We start from the raw sequence: 16,273 nt of genomic DNA on the forward strand, positions 1-16,273 counted from the left end.
TGTTTATTCCTCTGGCCTCTCCCCAAGTTCTCATCCCCTGCCTCAGCCCCAGGAGAGCCGTGGTACCCTGGAAAGCCGCAGGGAGTAGATTTCTCTTCCAGTGAAGGGCTCTCACTGCTCATCAGCCAAGCCCCATCTTGTAGGACACTGGGTGCGCCCTCCTCCACAAGGCTGACCCACACGAGGACCAGTCTGGTGGCTGTTCTTCCGCATCCACCAGGAACCTTGTTTTCCGCAACAGAAACTCTGCCTTGTTGTGCGATTTTCCAGGCAGGCAGTGCTCGGTTCCCCTTCCCGTGGCTTCCTCCTTTATGGAGTGACCAGTGGCCTGGGTTCCCTCGATGTCTGCCCTGTTTCTTTTCCCATTTCCTGAGGCCGCTGGGCAGGACTCTTTGCCTTTACCATGCCCCTCATCTCCAGGGTAAACAAGCGCTCTGAGTCTTGGCAGCTGCGGCTTTGAGAATCCGGCTGACCCCCATGGCCTTGGCAGCCCCCTCACTGTGGACACTTCTCCGTCTCTGCCATCCTCTGTTCATTCTGTGCCTGGATGACCCGCTCCCATCATGGTGTTTCTGAGCTGAGACCGGCAGAACAGCTAAGGCAATTAGGATCTCTGTTGGAGCAGGAATTAGTGTGGGGAGGAGCAGCGGGGGCCTGAGCTGAGCTTCATGGAGGCAGGTAAAGTCTTCACTGATTCCAGAGGCTTTAAAACTAGAAGAGAGCTTAGATCCCATCTGGCTCGATGCTCTCATCTTACAGATGAGGAAACTGAGGCCAGGGAAGAAAAGTGACTTGCCCAAAATCACATGGGTAGTACATTCTATGCTGAAAGGATCATCTGAGTCAATCCTTGGATTTTGTAGATGAGGAAGATGAGCCCCAGAGAGGGGGAGGGACTTCTCCCAATTCACACCAGTATCAGATAGTGAACTGGAAAGTGAACCCAAGTCTTCTGATGCCAAATCTCTTTCCATTCCGTGTGGCCAAAAAGACGGTTATGATTAGATCAGTTGAAAAGCGAGGAATCTCCCAACTGGGTGTGCTTTGTAACAAAGGAGGAAGGATTCTGTGGCTTTCTCCTTCCCAGCATGCTGTATGGAGTCCCTGCAGAAAATGGAGTTGGGGGGCCTGGAGAGAAGCTGCCCAGGCTGAGCAGGGCAGGTCCTCTGAATCACTGGAGGGAGAGTCTTGCCCATGAGTTCACAGACCCATTGGGTGGAAGCTGCTTGGCTGGCTCCCAACCAATTTTTTTTAAACTTTCATTTCCTAGCAATATCTGTTCTCAAAAAGGAAGCACTCTAATTAGAGAGGTTACAGCTAGACTACCAAAACCTAATCACATTTCAATACTTTAATGAAGACTTGGTCTTCTCCATGTGGTCTACATGGCAACCCCTTCCCATGGTCCCATCTTGTATAATCCTTGTCCAAGTACTTCCATGAATCCTTTCCCAACCCGCCCCTCCCAAAGGGGACATGCCAGAGGACTCCCCCTTCTGGTTCTCTTAGTGTCTCAGGGAAACCATTCCAGCCACTGAGCTACCCATCCTTCTAGTATTTCTCACTCAAGAGAGACAATCAACCTACTTTCTTTTTTCTGATCATATCTTTTCCTCATGAGCTATTTTGTGCTACTCTGTGGTCATAATTATGGTCAAGTTAATTTCTTCATGGCCCAAGTCTTCACTTTGCCTTTCTCATTGATATGGACACTGTCCCCGCTCCAACAGTGTGGATGCTGTGCTATCAGCACCTCCTCCTCTGTTTCCCATAGATCCCCGACAGAGGGTCCATCACTATGTTGGAGGCCTTCTTCTATGGTGGGGTTCTTCACCTGGGGACTCCAAACTTCTTTTTTAAGAAATACCTTGGTAATTGTATTTCCACATAATTGATTTCCTTTATAATCCTATGTAATTTATCTTACAAATTTTTAAACATTGGGCTTCTTCAGACTCTCATAGGGGTCTACAACCCCCAAAAGGTTACCTGACCCAGAGTAAACTCTAGTCCTCGATAGAATGGCCCCTCATATGGGTGAGGGGTAACCTTGCTCTGCTTGGCTCAGAAGTCAGAACCAGGAGCTTTAGTAGAAGTGGCAAAGAGAAATTGAGGCTTGTTGTCAGTGAAAAAGTTTCTGACCAATGAAAAGTATCTCAAAGTGGTACAGGCTGCCTCCTCCATCCTTGGAAAGTGTTCAACTAAGGGCTGGATGAGGTATATGGCGAGGGAAACAGAAGTGAGGTATGAGGAGCCTCTGAGGTTCCCTCCAAATCTCAAATTCTATGATTGGTCAAAAGCATCAATTATGATCCTGTCTTTTTCTGTGAGACAGTGGTGCCTGCAGGGGCCATTGAGAAGCACATGTCTCTTGGCCTCCATGTTGAATTGTCCCCCAGAGGAGTGTGGTTTTAGACTTCCCATGTCTGCTTCTAATAGTTTTCTCCCCTATTTTTCCTCTTGTAGTTACAAAATCCCAGAATCATACAATTTGAGAGTTGGAAGGGGGTTCAATGCTCTCTAGTCAGCCTTAAAGGAAAGCCATATGTGTCATTACATCTCAATAAGTAGTCTTGCAGCTTCTACCTGCAGACCAATGAGGAGGGGGGACCTCCAATCCATTGAGGGAGCCCTTCTGGGCAGCTCAAATCACCTGTACATTCAGATGAGCCTGACCTCTTTGTAATTTTCACCCATTGCTCCTAGCTCTGTCCTCTGGAGCCCCTCCCCACACCAGCCCTTAAAATCCCTGAAGCTATTCCCTGCACCCTCCTTCTCCCCTGCCCACAGTCATCTCTTTTTGACAGCCACTTGTCACAATTTCTAGTGTGTGTGGCTGTAGCTCCCTGCCCATCTTTGCCCTTGTGCTGATTGTGCCCTTCTGCGGGCTTGGAAAGCAGAGATCCAACACCGTTGGAGTTGTAATGAACTGTCTGAGGACCTGCCTTGGGACAAGGGCATGAGCTTTAGAACAAGGACTCTTCCCTCCACTCTCTCCTGGTGACCTCTTAAGCTCACTTGCACAGACCTCTCCCATGCTAAGCAGTTAACTCCTAGGCTGAGTTGTGGGCACAGAAGGAGATGGCACAGTTTAGGAAGACGTCCATCTCCAGGGGTTTTAAGTGTGTTTTGTTTGGCTTTTAAGATTAAAAAAATTATTGACATCCTCCCTCTTCCTGACAATTGTCCCCTAAAACAAGAAAGAAAGAAGAGAAAAGAAAAAAAAAAAAGCTCAGCAAAACTAACCAACGTATCACACAACAACAATGGAGTCTGCCAGCACATGTACACGTGATCCACACCCATAGTTCTCCCCCTCTGCAATGAGGGAGGAGATCACTCTCTGTTTTGAACCTATTTCCACCGTTACAGCTATGCCATATTCAGCTCCATGGTTTGGGGCTTTCTTGTTGTCATTATTTTTGTTCCTTTCATCAAATGGTTTATGTTTTTAAAATAAAGGTTGGGACTTAAGAAAATTAACCCTTAAGTATAACCCAAATTCAGTATCTAGAGGAGCCCAGAATAGTAGCTGGCATTTACATGGCCATTAAGGTTTACTAATAGCTAACATCAGGGGCAGCTTGGTGGTGCAGTGGATAGAGCTCTGACTTTGGAGTCAGGAGGACCTGAGTTCAAATCTGGCCTCAGACATAACACTTATTAGCTATGTGACTCTGGACGAGTCACTTAACCCTAATTACCTCACCAAAAAGCAAACAAACTAACAGCTAACATGGTTGTAGTACTCTGAGGTTTTCAAAGCCCTTTCACTCCCACTTTGTCAGCTGAGCCTTCCAGCAGCCCTGGGGGTGAACACTGCAGGTATTTTGATAGAGGCATTGTGCATTTGGAGACTGGAGAACCCCAGGCTCAAACGCAGCAGGTAATACTTTGTCTGTGTCACTTTGTGAGCATTCCTCAGCCCTCCTGAGCCTGTCTGCTTTCTCATCCAATGAGACCAGACCACACAACTGGCAAGTGGTCATTGAGGCCAAGAGAAATGGCTGGCCTAAGGTTTCACAGGTCAGAAGACACTAGTCCAAAGATGGAAATGGACTTTACAGACTTTGGGGGGAGCTATATACATACCAGCTATAATTATCCCCATTTTATAGATGAGGAAACTGAGACTCAGAAAGGCTAACAGATTTCCTGTGATTTTCCACAGGAAAGTTAAGAGTTGGGGACAGGATTCAAACCCAGGTGTTTCCTGATTCTTGGGAGCTCTCTGTGGAATACCTACTCTCTCTGATGTATGGTACAAGCGAAACCTAAAGCCCAAACAAGACATGAGGAGTTCTGTGGACTTAACATGTTCATGATATTTCTTAAAAAATGAATTTTGCTAACTACTCTTCCCAAGCATTTGGCAAGATTCGGACCCAATCTGCCAGGAAATCATCTGCCATCTTAAGGCCTTCTGTGTAGGTGTAAAGAAAGCGGCAGAGAAAACAGTCCCTCCCTCTCCCCCCTCCCCAGACACCTCTCCCCTCCAGAGTTTATGTGTTTAAGCTCTGAGGTTCACCCCGTGTCTTCACAGTCAAATCGATGGCTTCACCTCCATTATCCCATTGGAGCATTGTCGCTCTACCTTCTGTCCCGACAGAATTTCAGAGAAAGTTGGACAATGTATGGGGAAATGGGTTGGGGGCCAGAGAGCTGCCTTATGCCCCGATATCCCTGGCATCGGAGCCGGGGTGCCTGGCACCCAGCTCTGGGACATCTGGGTAGCGCCATTAGAATTCAATGTACAAGACAAGGGGGCTCCTTCAGTTTTTTTTTTAGCATGACTTTCATTTTGTTTTTGGTAGAAACAAAAGCATTTTCTGGAAGCACCATGATGCAACGAGGAGAGCGGTGTGTGGCTTTATCTGCGTCCCCAGTGGGACCAGCCCCCATAATTGAGTTCGCTCCTGACGCTCCCGTCTCTCCAAAAGATGATTATCAGTCTAACAAGTCTCTGGGATCTCAAGAAAGCCAGCCACAGCCCTTTCTGAAATCCCCAGCCCCCTTACCTGAGTATCTCTGTCCCCTAAAAGCTCTGCCTCCCTCTGCACATGAAGAGATTGAGGTGCCAATAAAAAACCATGTTCCCCAAGGTAAGCAGCCGAGAAGGTAGGCGGTAGAATACTCCTGTCCATAACGCTCATATTAAGAGGTAAACAAGAATTCCTGCCCCATTGAGGGCCGGGCAGTCTACCTAGCTTGGGTGTCACCGGGACAACCCGGGAAAGGGCTCAGCCCTGAGCCGCTGCCCCCGCGCAGGTAATGCAGACCAAGGAAGCCAAGGAGGCTTCGCTGAGGCTTAGGAAGCAGGAGGGGTGGGTGAGGTCCTCCGGCGCTCCAAGTCCCAAAGGTCTGGGGACCAGGGATGCAGCCCAAGAAGGCCCTGCAGTCAGTGAGCTCACCAGCGTTTATTCAGCATTGACTATGTGCCAAGCGCTGTGCTGAGCACTGGGGACACAGACAGAGGCACACGCTCAGTCCCTGCCCTGGCTAAAGGTGGAGGCGGGTGGGGCAACAACCTGCCAACACTTAGGTACGAATAGTATATGTGCAGAATAGATGGAAAGGAACCTCGGAGGGAGGGGGACAGCTGCAAAAGGTCGCCTGAAGTGACCAGGGGCCACGAAGCTTCACAGAGCCTCAACACAGCATTTAAACTACATGTTAAATTCTCTCTCTCTGTGTCTTTCTTCCCCCCAGTCTCATTCCCTCTCTCCCTCTAACTCCTCCCTCTCCCTCTCTCTCTTCCTCTCTGTCTCCCTCTTGCTCTCTCTCTTTTCCCCTCTTTTTTCTCTTCCTTTTTCTTCCTCTCCCTTTTTCTTTTCTCTCCCTCTTCCTCTCTCTCACCCTCTTTCTCTCTCATTCTCTCCCTATCCCTGTCTCCCTCTTTTCCTTTCTTCCTCCTCTTCCTCTCCTTTCTCTCTCATTCTCTCTCTCTCTTCCTTTCTCTTCCTCTCCCTTTTTCTCTCTCATTCTCTCCCTCTCTTCCTCCCTCTTTCCCTCATCCTCCTTCTCTCTCATTATCTCACTAGCCTTCTCCATCTCTTTTTCTTTCTCTCTCTTCCTCTGCCTCTCTCTCTCTCATTCTCTTCCTTTCTCTTTTTCTCTCTCCTTCTCTCCATATCCCTCATGTCTCCTTGTGGTATAGAGGAGACCCCAGAGCCTTCAAGGCCATTCCAGAGGATCCCCAGCTCTAGCAGGTCCTACAGAGAAGGAAAGACTTCCTGTATAGGTCCAGAAATGGGCTGTGCCCATCTGAGTTCTGAGAAGCTTGGTCCCTATAGGTTTTTGGCCACGGCTACTGTCAAAAGGCCAACAACCAACTTGTGAGAAGAGCCGCTATCTTTGGCACGGAGCCTGATGAAATTCCAGATCTCCGTCAGGGCGAAGACTATAGACAGGAGACTGTGGCAAGGGTTGGGTGTTCTGGGTCGGTGCTGAGTTAGGAACTAGATTTCTCCCTTGCTTCCAGAATCCCATTTTGCGCTTTCTGGACAGTTCTTTTTTTCTACCACATGCCTGTTGCTGGGCACCCATTGTCAGGGCCTAATAAATCCTCGGGGGTGATTGATTCACTTGTCCCCTTCCTCCCCCTTTGGGCAGAGACCAGTCTCAAGCCCAGTCATAGGGTATCACTTATACTGATGCCCTGATTTCTTGAACTTTTTCCTAAAGTGATACCAGACTAGACCTCAAAAAGGTCATTAACAATACTGCAGAAGAAAGTCATTCTAATTAACCACGAAAAGTCAGTGATGATCTTGGGACAAGCTAAAGGGAGGGAGGAAGAATACGATCCCCCTTCTTTGTCTTCTGCCATTAGAGCAGCAAACAGAAGAGAGATTCGTACACTGTCCCCCACAACTGAGCTGGAATAGTTATGAAAGATGATTTGAGAATGAAGCACGGAATAGAACAATGTGTTTTTCAGAGAGAGCAAAGAGCCATTTTTAAGGCACAAATCGAGGTAGATCCCAAAAAGGTCTTATTAGCACCCCTGGAGTTGAGCTTAATGTGACCAGTGCTCCTGGGACCCAGGGCTGTGATTAGACAAGACCCTTCTGCTTGACAAGACCCATTAATGAACTGCCGGCTTGCTGCGTCTAATGGAGCTCGGGCCGGCAGCACCTCTTAGGGTGCCCTAAATGGATTTGTGCCTTTCTCTTTTAGGGGATTATAGATGCTGTGACCTGGTTGTGAAACTCCAAGAATGTCGGAGGCCCAGTGAAGAGAGGAGGATGGCCCCGGAGTCCCCAGCAGCCCCCTCAGAGCCCATGAGCCCCGAGAAGCCAGAGCCGCCCCCGGAGCAGGATACCAACCTGGAGCCAGAGATCAATGCCTTCCCTGCCCACTCCCTGACCCTGAGGGTAAAGGCTGCAGTGCCTCTTTCTCTGGGTGTGTGAGAGAGGTTTCCGGGGAAGTCCCTGAGGACCTGAGCGCTCCCCAGGCTCCTCCCCTCGCTCCTCCTTGGATGTGCTCATGCTTCTGGTAACCAATGACATGGTGGGGGGCGGGGGGAGTCTAGAGGAGCCTTCTGGACCTGAAACCTGCCATTCCATTCGTTTTGCTCAGTAGCCTATTGGACAGGGCCACACCCAGGACACCACCACCTGGAGCCTTGGATTGGGAGGTTGAGGACCTGGTCTAATGCCCAGTTCTGCCATTTTCTGGTTGCCTTGGGTAAATCATGCTTCTCTCTAGGTCCTTGAGGGCATCTGCCCCAATGATCACTGGTTTCCTCATCAGTTTTCTGACTTCTGACTCTGATGATGGAGCTGACAATTGGCAATGGGTTCATTTCAACCCCTTCCCCCAATTTTATTTCAAAGATGAGAAACCTTCGACCCAACGAGGGCAAGTAAATTGTTCAGAATCACCAAAGTACTCAATGGAGGAGCTGGAATTTGAACCCAGGACTTCTCTGGCTCCAAATCCAGCCCTCTACGACTGCACCGTCTGCCTCTTCTTGTCTGGTTGAGTAGCAAATGGGCTTCCCCTTGAAGAGATGAGGTCATTCTGTCCCCCACTATGTCCATGATACTATGCCTCCTACATGCTCCAAAGTTTCTTTTTTGCTATTAATCAGCACATTGTCTTAGGCCTCCTCCACCCACTAGAACCCAAGAGGACTGCATGCCTTCTTCCCTTCCCCACCCAACCCTCTTTGTCATACAGAATCGAGGACCACCCAGGCTGGTCCATTGTTGATGATAAATGTGCTTGAAATTAACGGGATGAGGGGCAGCTAGGTGGCACAGCGGACAGAGCACCGGCCTTGGATTCAGGAGGACCTGAGTTCAAATCTGACCTCAGACCAAACACTTGACACTTACTAGCTGTGTGACCCTGGGCAAGTCACCTAACCCCATTGCCTAACCAAAAACGAAACAAAAACAAAAAAAAAAGAAATTAATGATGTGGGAATTGGTGTTTTCCCCGCCAGCCCAGATGCAAGTCCCCATTAGACCCCACAGCCACAAGGAAAGCTCAGCTGGCCCCCCTGACAGCCACGGCCTGCATTCCCCAGCCGTGGTAAAGCTGGCAGGGGGCACTTGATCCTTGAACCACACTCTCTCACCATCCCCCTTGCTAGGCTGCGTTGCACAGACGTCTGGCCTCTCCGGCCTTTTCCCACAACAATAAAATGTTCCCTCTGTTGCCCTCAGGAAGCTCTCGAGGTCCACAAACCTCAGTTTATCTCTCGTTCACAAGAACGGCTGAGAAAACTCGAAAGCATGGCCCAGCAGAGGAAAGCCCAGCGAGGCGAAAGCCCCCGGAAGAAACCGAGCCCGCTGCCCCTCCGAACCACGAAGAAGAAGCAGTACACCATCCCTCATCCTCTCAGTGGTGAGTCTCCTCGCGCCTGCTGCACCGCCTGGCCTGGGGCTGGTTTCCAGAAAATAGAGAACGCTAGGGAGCGCAGAATCCGGTTCTGACGTTTCTGTGGGAAGCGAAGCAGGGCTTTCATTTTCACCTTTGGGAACGTGAGGTCCTGCTGCCCGGTCTCAGGACCTTGCGCACCTACTATGCGCACGTGGGCCACCCGCCCGCAGACACCTCCCTCCATGGCCAGAGCGGCAGAACAGCAACCTCCTTTCTCGGCTGCTGAGGGAAGAGGCGTGTTTGCTTCTTTGGTCCGTGGGTCGCTGCTTTAGCCAGGGAGCCTTTCTCCTCCTGTGGGTATATGTCTCAGGACCCCTCTCTCGGGCACAGGGCCCCCAAGTCTTGGGGCCAGGGACTCAACAAGAGGGCCTTCTTCCTTGTCGTAGACACTGCCATTTCTTGGTGCCTCATCTTGAGGTCCCAGCCATGGGGGCTGGCACCCTCTGATCATTGTGTACCCCTCTCCGAGGCCTACTTTCCCTCCTCAGCGCCCCCAGGGGTAGAGGCTGGACTCCCTGGTAGACAGGCCACCCTTTCCCCTGGTGCAGCAACATCTATCCCTCGTACCCCTGCCCCTTGCCCCCACACCCAGATGGAATTTGCCCTGGGTGTTGAGATTCCTGTGTTGTTTATCACTAGAACTGTTGGCTAAGGCTTCTCAACACGACAGAATGAGCCAGGAGGTCCGTGGCCTGGCGCGACCGTCTCCTCCATTTATCAGTGAGATGTCAGGCAGGGACTCTGGGGGAAAGGTATCACATGCCCATGACCCGGTGGTGGGGTTACCTTCTGCCACTCTGACTAATTTGAGGAAGGGAGTTGATTTCTATTAACTCCAAGACAGGCTTCAAGAAAAGAGGGGGACCCACGCACATACAGCGTGTCTATAATGGCATTGATATTTGGAAATTGCCTTACCTCTGTGGTGCTGGAGCATGGAAATACAGACAGATTGGGGTAATAATTGATTAAAAAAAACAAAATCTGTATTGTTAACGGTCCAGCATTGATCCGGTAGGGGGTTCCCAGGGCAGGGCTCTGTGCTGTTTACCCTTTTTATATTAAAAGTAAACAATATTGGGGGGCAGCTAGATGGCGCAGTGGATAGAGCACCAGCCCTGGAGTCAGGAGGACCTGAATTCAAATCCAGCCTCAGACACACGATACTCGCTAGCTGTGTGACTATAGGCAAGTTGCTTAACCTCAATTACCTCACAAAAAAAAGTGAACAATATTGGCTAAAATATATTGAATGAAAAGGTTTGCAAGGTTCTCAGATAAGGTGGCCCCATCCCAGCGGATCTCAACACACACTAGCATTGGGTCAGGTGAAGTTCAGTAGGGTTCAAAGTCCCCTTCAGAAGTCTGGGTTGTCCGAGACACAGTTGGACAGGAGTTTGTCTGAGAAAGGTCTCAGAGTTGTGGTGGTCTTCAACACTGGATCATGAGCTTGCTGAGGGCAGGGACCAACATTTGCCTTTCTTTTCATGTGCCTTGCACATAGTAGGTGTTAATTAAATGCTTGTTGACTGACTGAATGTGACTTCAAGCAGTATGAAGGGAGGCCTGGTTTCTAGGAATAGGTGATAGCCCTGCTGTTCAGAGTAGATCCAGACGGGCGTGTTCAGTTCTTGGCCTCGAGGGTCAAGAAGGACGCGGATCAGCGGGGGATTGACCAGAGGAGGATGTGGAGGCTGGTCAAGAGCCTGGAGCCACACCAAACGAGGTCAGTTGGAGGAACTGGGCAGAGTGAGCCTGGAGAAGACTCAGGGAGGACATGAGAAGTGCCTCCCACTGTCTAAAGGGCTGATGGAAAGAGCCCATATTGGGAGGGCCCAGTGGAGGAGAAGTGGGAAGTTAGCGAGAAGCTAATCCAGGCCTGATAGGCTGGCAGGCCCACGATGGAATGGCCTCCTCCTCCTGGGAGTCCTCAGGCCACGCCAGATGCCCATCCAGAAGCACATCCTAGGGAGCTCTCCTGGCTTGATCTCAAAGGCCACCTGGGTCCCTTCCAGGCCTGGAATTCTACGGCAGTCCCCGTTCGTCTAAGTACGTCTGTGGTGCGACTGGACAGTGTGAGATTTCTGATTCTCGTTTTCCATGTGAGAAAGCCTTAGCAGGGTCTGGGAGGTAAGAAGAGGCAGGCAGGATTTGAACCTGCTCCAGCTCCTGGGCTGCTCCCTCTGAGCTCTGGGAAGTTCACGGGTCCCTCAGAACGCTGGGCCCAGGAGGCTCTGATGAGAACAAATCAGATCTATGCCTGGGAGTCTGGGGTCCCACGCTCGGACCTCTAGCCCGCTGCATTCCCAAGAAACTATTGCGGCCCCTCTGGAGGTGAAGCCTGAGATGTGTGTGATGGGGAGAAGCCGGGGAGATAAAAGTGTCCTGACAAGCAGCCCAGCACATATTCCAAGGGTCCTTGTAGCTGGTGGCCAAGAGGAGTGTGCGCTGTAGAATAGGGCTGTGGGCTCTGCCGTGAAGAGCCCACCTTAGAAAATCAGCACCTTGCCAGTCAAAAGTGAACAGCTCCTTTCCCAGGATCCTCAGCCCCAACTAGAGTGCGGGCACACAGTTGGCATATAATTAGACTTCATTATCTGCTCTACCCGACCATGCACCCTGCATTCCAGCCCAACCCGCCTGCTGCTTCCTGCTTCCCCGTATAGGAGGTGCCATTTCCCAGGTCTTTGCTCAGGCTGTCTCCCCTCCTTTTAGAATTCTTTGTTCCCTTCAAGGTTCAGACCAAATACCGCCTGGTATGTAAGGCTTTCACTAATCCCACCTCACTAGTTCTAGAGATGGAAAATACCCTAGAGGCCATGAAGTCCAACCGATTTTGTGGATGAAGAAAATAAAGCTGAAAGAGATGAATTGACTAGATGCAACTAGGTGGCGCCATAGTGCATAGAGCACTGGGACTGGAGTCAGGAAAACCTGAGTTCAAATCCAGCCTCAGACACTACTAGCTGTGTGACCCTGGGCAAGTCACTTAACTTCTGTCTGCTTTAGTTTCCTCAACTGTACAATGGAAATAATAATGGCACCTACTTTACTAAGTGAAAATCAAATGCGATAACATTTGTAAAGTGATTAACACAGTGCTTGGCCCCTAGTAGGTGCCACAGTCCCTTCCCCCACCTAGCATAATGGCTAGAACATAGTAGGCACTTAATAAATGCTTGTTGATATGAAGTGACTTGGAGTTGAGAGGACCTGATTTTTGAATCTCGCCTCAGACACTGGCTGTATGACTTTGAGAGAATCACTCATCCTTCCTGAGGTGCTTTCCTCATCTGTAAAATGGGCATATTATGGCCTAGGAGTCAGGAGGACCTGAGTTCAAATTTGACCTCAGACACTTGACACTTACTAGCTGTGTGACTCTGGGAGACTCACTTAATCCCAATTGCCTCACAAAAATAAAAAAAAAGCAACAAATAAATAAATAAAATAAAATAAAATAAAATAAAATGGGCATGTTAATGGCCCTCTCTCATAGGATTGTTAGGAGTGTCAAATGAGATCATTTACTCTGCAAACCAGAAAGTGCAGAATGAATGTCACCGATCATCTCATCATCACCATCGTTCTAATGACTGCTCTTGCTAGAAGAGGTTGCCACGCCCTCAGGGGTGGCTTGATGAAGGCTAGAAGCCCTGGGTGCTGCAGGAAGGCAGCACAGCCCAGGTCTGCTGCTCCCCCGCGCCCCTCTCTGTGCTTCTGCTTCTGGCCCTCCATTTCGACTCTCCCCAGAATGTTTGTCTTCCGGTTGAGAGCTTGTGAACTTTCCCTGCCTGCCTATATTTTGAGGTCAGCTAAACAAGGTAACACCGGAATCCTTAACCTTGGATGAGCCCGGGAGACGGTGAGAGTGAAGGCCTCATTAAATGAACAGACAGCACCGATTTTGTCTTGGACAAGTCTGCCAACAGCAAATGCCTCCATTTTCTTTACATACTTACTTCATTGAGAGCCTGCATGCTTGAGTGACCCCTGGCCGCGGTGTCAAGGAGGCTTTGGGGCTGTTATTTGTTTGTTTAGAAAAAGAAAACATTCTTGCTTTCTCTCTGACATTACTGCAGTGATCTAACTTGGCCTGGCCGTGGCAGAGCTCCAGAGCTGGCCCGTGGAGCGCAGGGTGTGCTCAGCAAGGCAGGGAACACTGACTCTGGCGTCCATAGGGTTGTTGACCCAGAGTTCTCTCCTTTCATGGGTGAGAACAGATTTCCGGGAGGGGGCAGTTTGCCTACGGAGGTCAGAGAAGGGGATTTGAGTCCATGGTCTCTGACTCCAAATCCTAGGCTCCTTCCACTGTGCACACTGCCTGTTTATTGGAAGGATGTTCTGGCTGGCCAGTGAGGCAGACTAAAGTGAGAAAGGCTAACTTCCCATTGGCTGATGAGACAGTCCATTCTGGTCCCCTGGCCAAAGCAGACACAAAGGGGATCGTGAATCCTTACTCAGACGCCATCTTTGTAACCAGTCACTGAAACCTCTCTGAGCCCCAGTTTTCTCCTTGGGCAAATCAGAGGTTTGGTTAAAATAATCTATGATCCTATGACTGGAAGGAAACTTGAGAGCAAGCCATGAGATGGTTCTATCAAGCCAATAACAACCGGCCAATATCTTTGCCTACCTGAGACCCCAAGGAAGGGAGAAGGCAACACAGCTATTGATAATGTATACCAGGCATGGTGCTAAGCATTGATGATACAAAGACAAGCAAAAAGAAAGACAGTGGCTGCCTTCAGGGAGCTTACATTCTAATGGAGGTGGGGTGACAACCCCACCTCTTCGACAACACCAATAAGCATTGCTATTATTATTCCTATTTTCCAGATGAGGAAATGGAGGCAGGCAAAGATGAAGTGACTTACCCTGGGTTACACAGCTAGTAAATGTTTGAGGCTGGATTTGAACTCAGGTCTTCCTGACTCCAGGCCAGCACTCTTTTGCCACAATCATGCCATGCTACAGTGGCATGGAGCCCTGAATTTGGGTGTCAGAGGACATGGGTTCAACTCCCAATTTTGCCATTTAAGGTTAGAAGTAGGAAGCAGTTGTAGAGTTTATCCTGTTCAACCCCTTTATTTTGTGGGGAAGGAAGCTGAGCCCTGGAGAGGGGCCTGCAGGTAGTGATGAGTCAGAATTCAAACCCAGGTCCTAGTAAATGGCCATTCCTCTGCCTCGTGTTGCACCTCCATGGGTGTGATGTGTCCTCTGAGCTACCTGAGTCCCTCTGATCATGAGCCATACGGTATAAAAAGGCTCACCTTTCGAATTACTAGTGTATGACCTTAGGTAAGTCACTTTGCCTTTCTGGGCCTCATTTTCCGCAACTGAAGTGGATCGAGTGGGCCAGCGTGATTGCTAAGGTCCTTTTCAGCTCGAAACTGTTGCATGAATGACTTTCAGAGCAAGGCAAACGAACTTTTTGACCAAGTCCTTCTTCCCCTGCAGCAATGTTCTGTTAGACCAAAATAGATTTCCAAGTCACTGCATGTCCCTTCCCCACCCCCTAATTGGATTGCCTTCAAAACAAAGATATGGTGAAGGCTTTTATTATAAACCTCGTAACCACCAATAAAAATAAGCATTCATACAAGCACAATGAAAATTAAGCCATACGTAAGATCATAAGCTCCAAGTTACTCATTTTTTAAATCTTGCCTATTAACATTAAGCAAAAACATCTTGTTGGAATATCCAGCCTTATTTTTGGGTGCATATTTTTTCTAATCCAATCATTTATTAAGAACCTACTGTGTTCTAGGAACTGTGTTAGCTTCTGGCAAAACCCAAAGGTCTGATGAGAAACAGTCCCTGCCCTCAAGGAGCTTGTATGTAGGTTGGGGGCGAGTAGGAGAACACAGCATGTGAACAGATATGTGTGTCCATGATCACAAGAGATGGAAAGAGCACTAACATTTGGGGGTAGTGGGGAAAGAGCACCAGGCCTGGAGTTAGGAAGACCCGAGTTCAAATCCAGCCTCGGACACTTACTAGCTATGTGAACGTGGGCAAGTCATTTAACTCTGTTTGCCTCAGTTTCCTCATCTGTAAAATGAAATGGCAAACCACTCTAGCATCTCTGGCAAGAAAACCCCATATGGGGTGGTGGAGTCGGGTGTGACTGAGACGAACAAACAACAACCAAAGTGAAAGCTTTGCGCAGGAGACGATACCAGAGCCGTGCTCTGAAGGACCCTCTAGGTTCTCAGACACAGAGGGAAAAGGTGAGAGCGTCACCCATGGGGGAGAAACCAGCCCGTGCCAAGGCCCAGGGGTCTTTCCGTCATTATCATTAGCATCCTTACCATCTTCATCTTTGTTCAGTGACACCCACTGTGTATCCTCCCAGAGGCCCCTCCTTCCATCTCTCTGTCTCTGTGTTTCTCTGTCTCTCTGTGTTTCTCTGTCTCTCTCTCTCTCTCTGTCTCTCTGTTTCTCTCTGTCTCTCTCTGTTTCTCTGTCTCTGTCTCTCTCTCTGTGTCTCTCTCTCTGTCTCTGTGTCTCTCTTCTCTCTCTCTCTGTCTCTCTCTGTCTCTCTCTGTCTCTGTGTTTCTCTGTCTCTCTCTCTGTCTCTCTGTGTCTCTCTGTCTCTGTGTTTCTCTGTCTCTCTGTGTTTCTCTGTCTCTCTCTGTCTTTCTGTCTCTGTCTCTCTCTGTGTCTCTCTGTTTCTCTGTCTCTGTCTGTCTGTCTCTTTCTCTATCTCTCTGTTTCTCTCTGTCTCTCTCTGTCTGTCTCTCTCTCTGTCTCTCTGTCTCTGCCTCTCTCTCTGTGTCTCTCTGTTTCTCTGTGTCTGTCTGTCTCTCTCTGTCTCTCTCTTTGTCTCTCTGTTTCTCTGTCTCTCTCTGTCTCTGTCTCTCTGTCTCTGTCTCTGTCTCTGTCTCTCTCTCTCTCTGTCTCTCTCTCTCTCTCTCTCTCTCTGTCTCTCGTTCCCCTGATTCTCAAGGTGGATAACACCACAGCACAGGCTAAGAGCCTTGTGGCTCCTGACTGAGAACCAGCCTAAATGGGGAAAGGCTCATCGAGGAGCTTTCTTCCCTGGGCTTCACTCCAATCCACTTCAATATTAAATACCTACTATGTGCCAGGCACTATGCCAAGCACGAGAGAATCTTCCTCTAGCTCTTATTATGCTCTTCTCTTTGTCATTTCTTATGGAAATATCAAATTCCGCTACGTTAATTTGTTCAGCCATTCTCCAATAATTGGAAACAAGGGTTTTTTATTTTTTAACATTATGAGTAAAATTGTAAATATTGATCTTTCCCCGCCATCATTAGCCTCCTTAGGGCGAAGTCCTAACAGTGACATTCCTGGGTCCATGGATATAAAGTTTGTTGCTGTTATTATTTAATATCATGTGGCTTTCCAG

The 16,273-nt window shown here is 49.1% G+C and overlaps 1 protein-coding gene across 1 annotated transcript in view; it reads left to right on the top strand.

Moving 5' to 3' along the window:
• Positions 1–16,273, top strand: part of CUNH10orf90 (chromosome unknown C10orf90 homolog) — a 246,378-nt gene that overhangs the window by 196,273 nt on the left and 33,832 nt on the right. The window contains exons 5-7 of the mRNA XM_027855954.1: positions 4,815–5,102; positions 7,180–7,376; positions 8,676–8,856. Coding sequence (XP_027711755.1) covers positions 4,815–5,102; positions 7,180–7,376; positions 8,676–8,856 — 666 coding nt within the window. The remainder of the gene's footprint in view (positions 1–4,814; positions 5,103–7,179; positions 7,377–8,675; positions 8,857–16,273) is intronic.

This window comes from Vombatus ursinus, unplaced genomic scaffold, assembly GCF_900497805.2.
Source record: "Vombatus ursinus unplaced genomic scaffold, bare-nosed wombat genome assembly UNPS02011353.1, whole genome shotgun sequence".
Taxonomy (NCBI): domain Eukaryota; kingdom Metazoa; phylum Chordata; class Mammalia; order Diprotodontia; family Vombatidae; genus Vombatus; species Vombatus ursinus.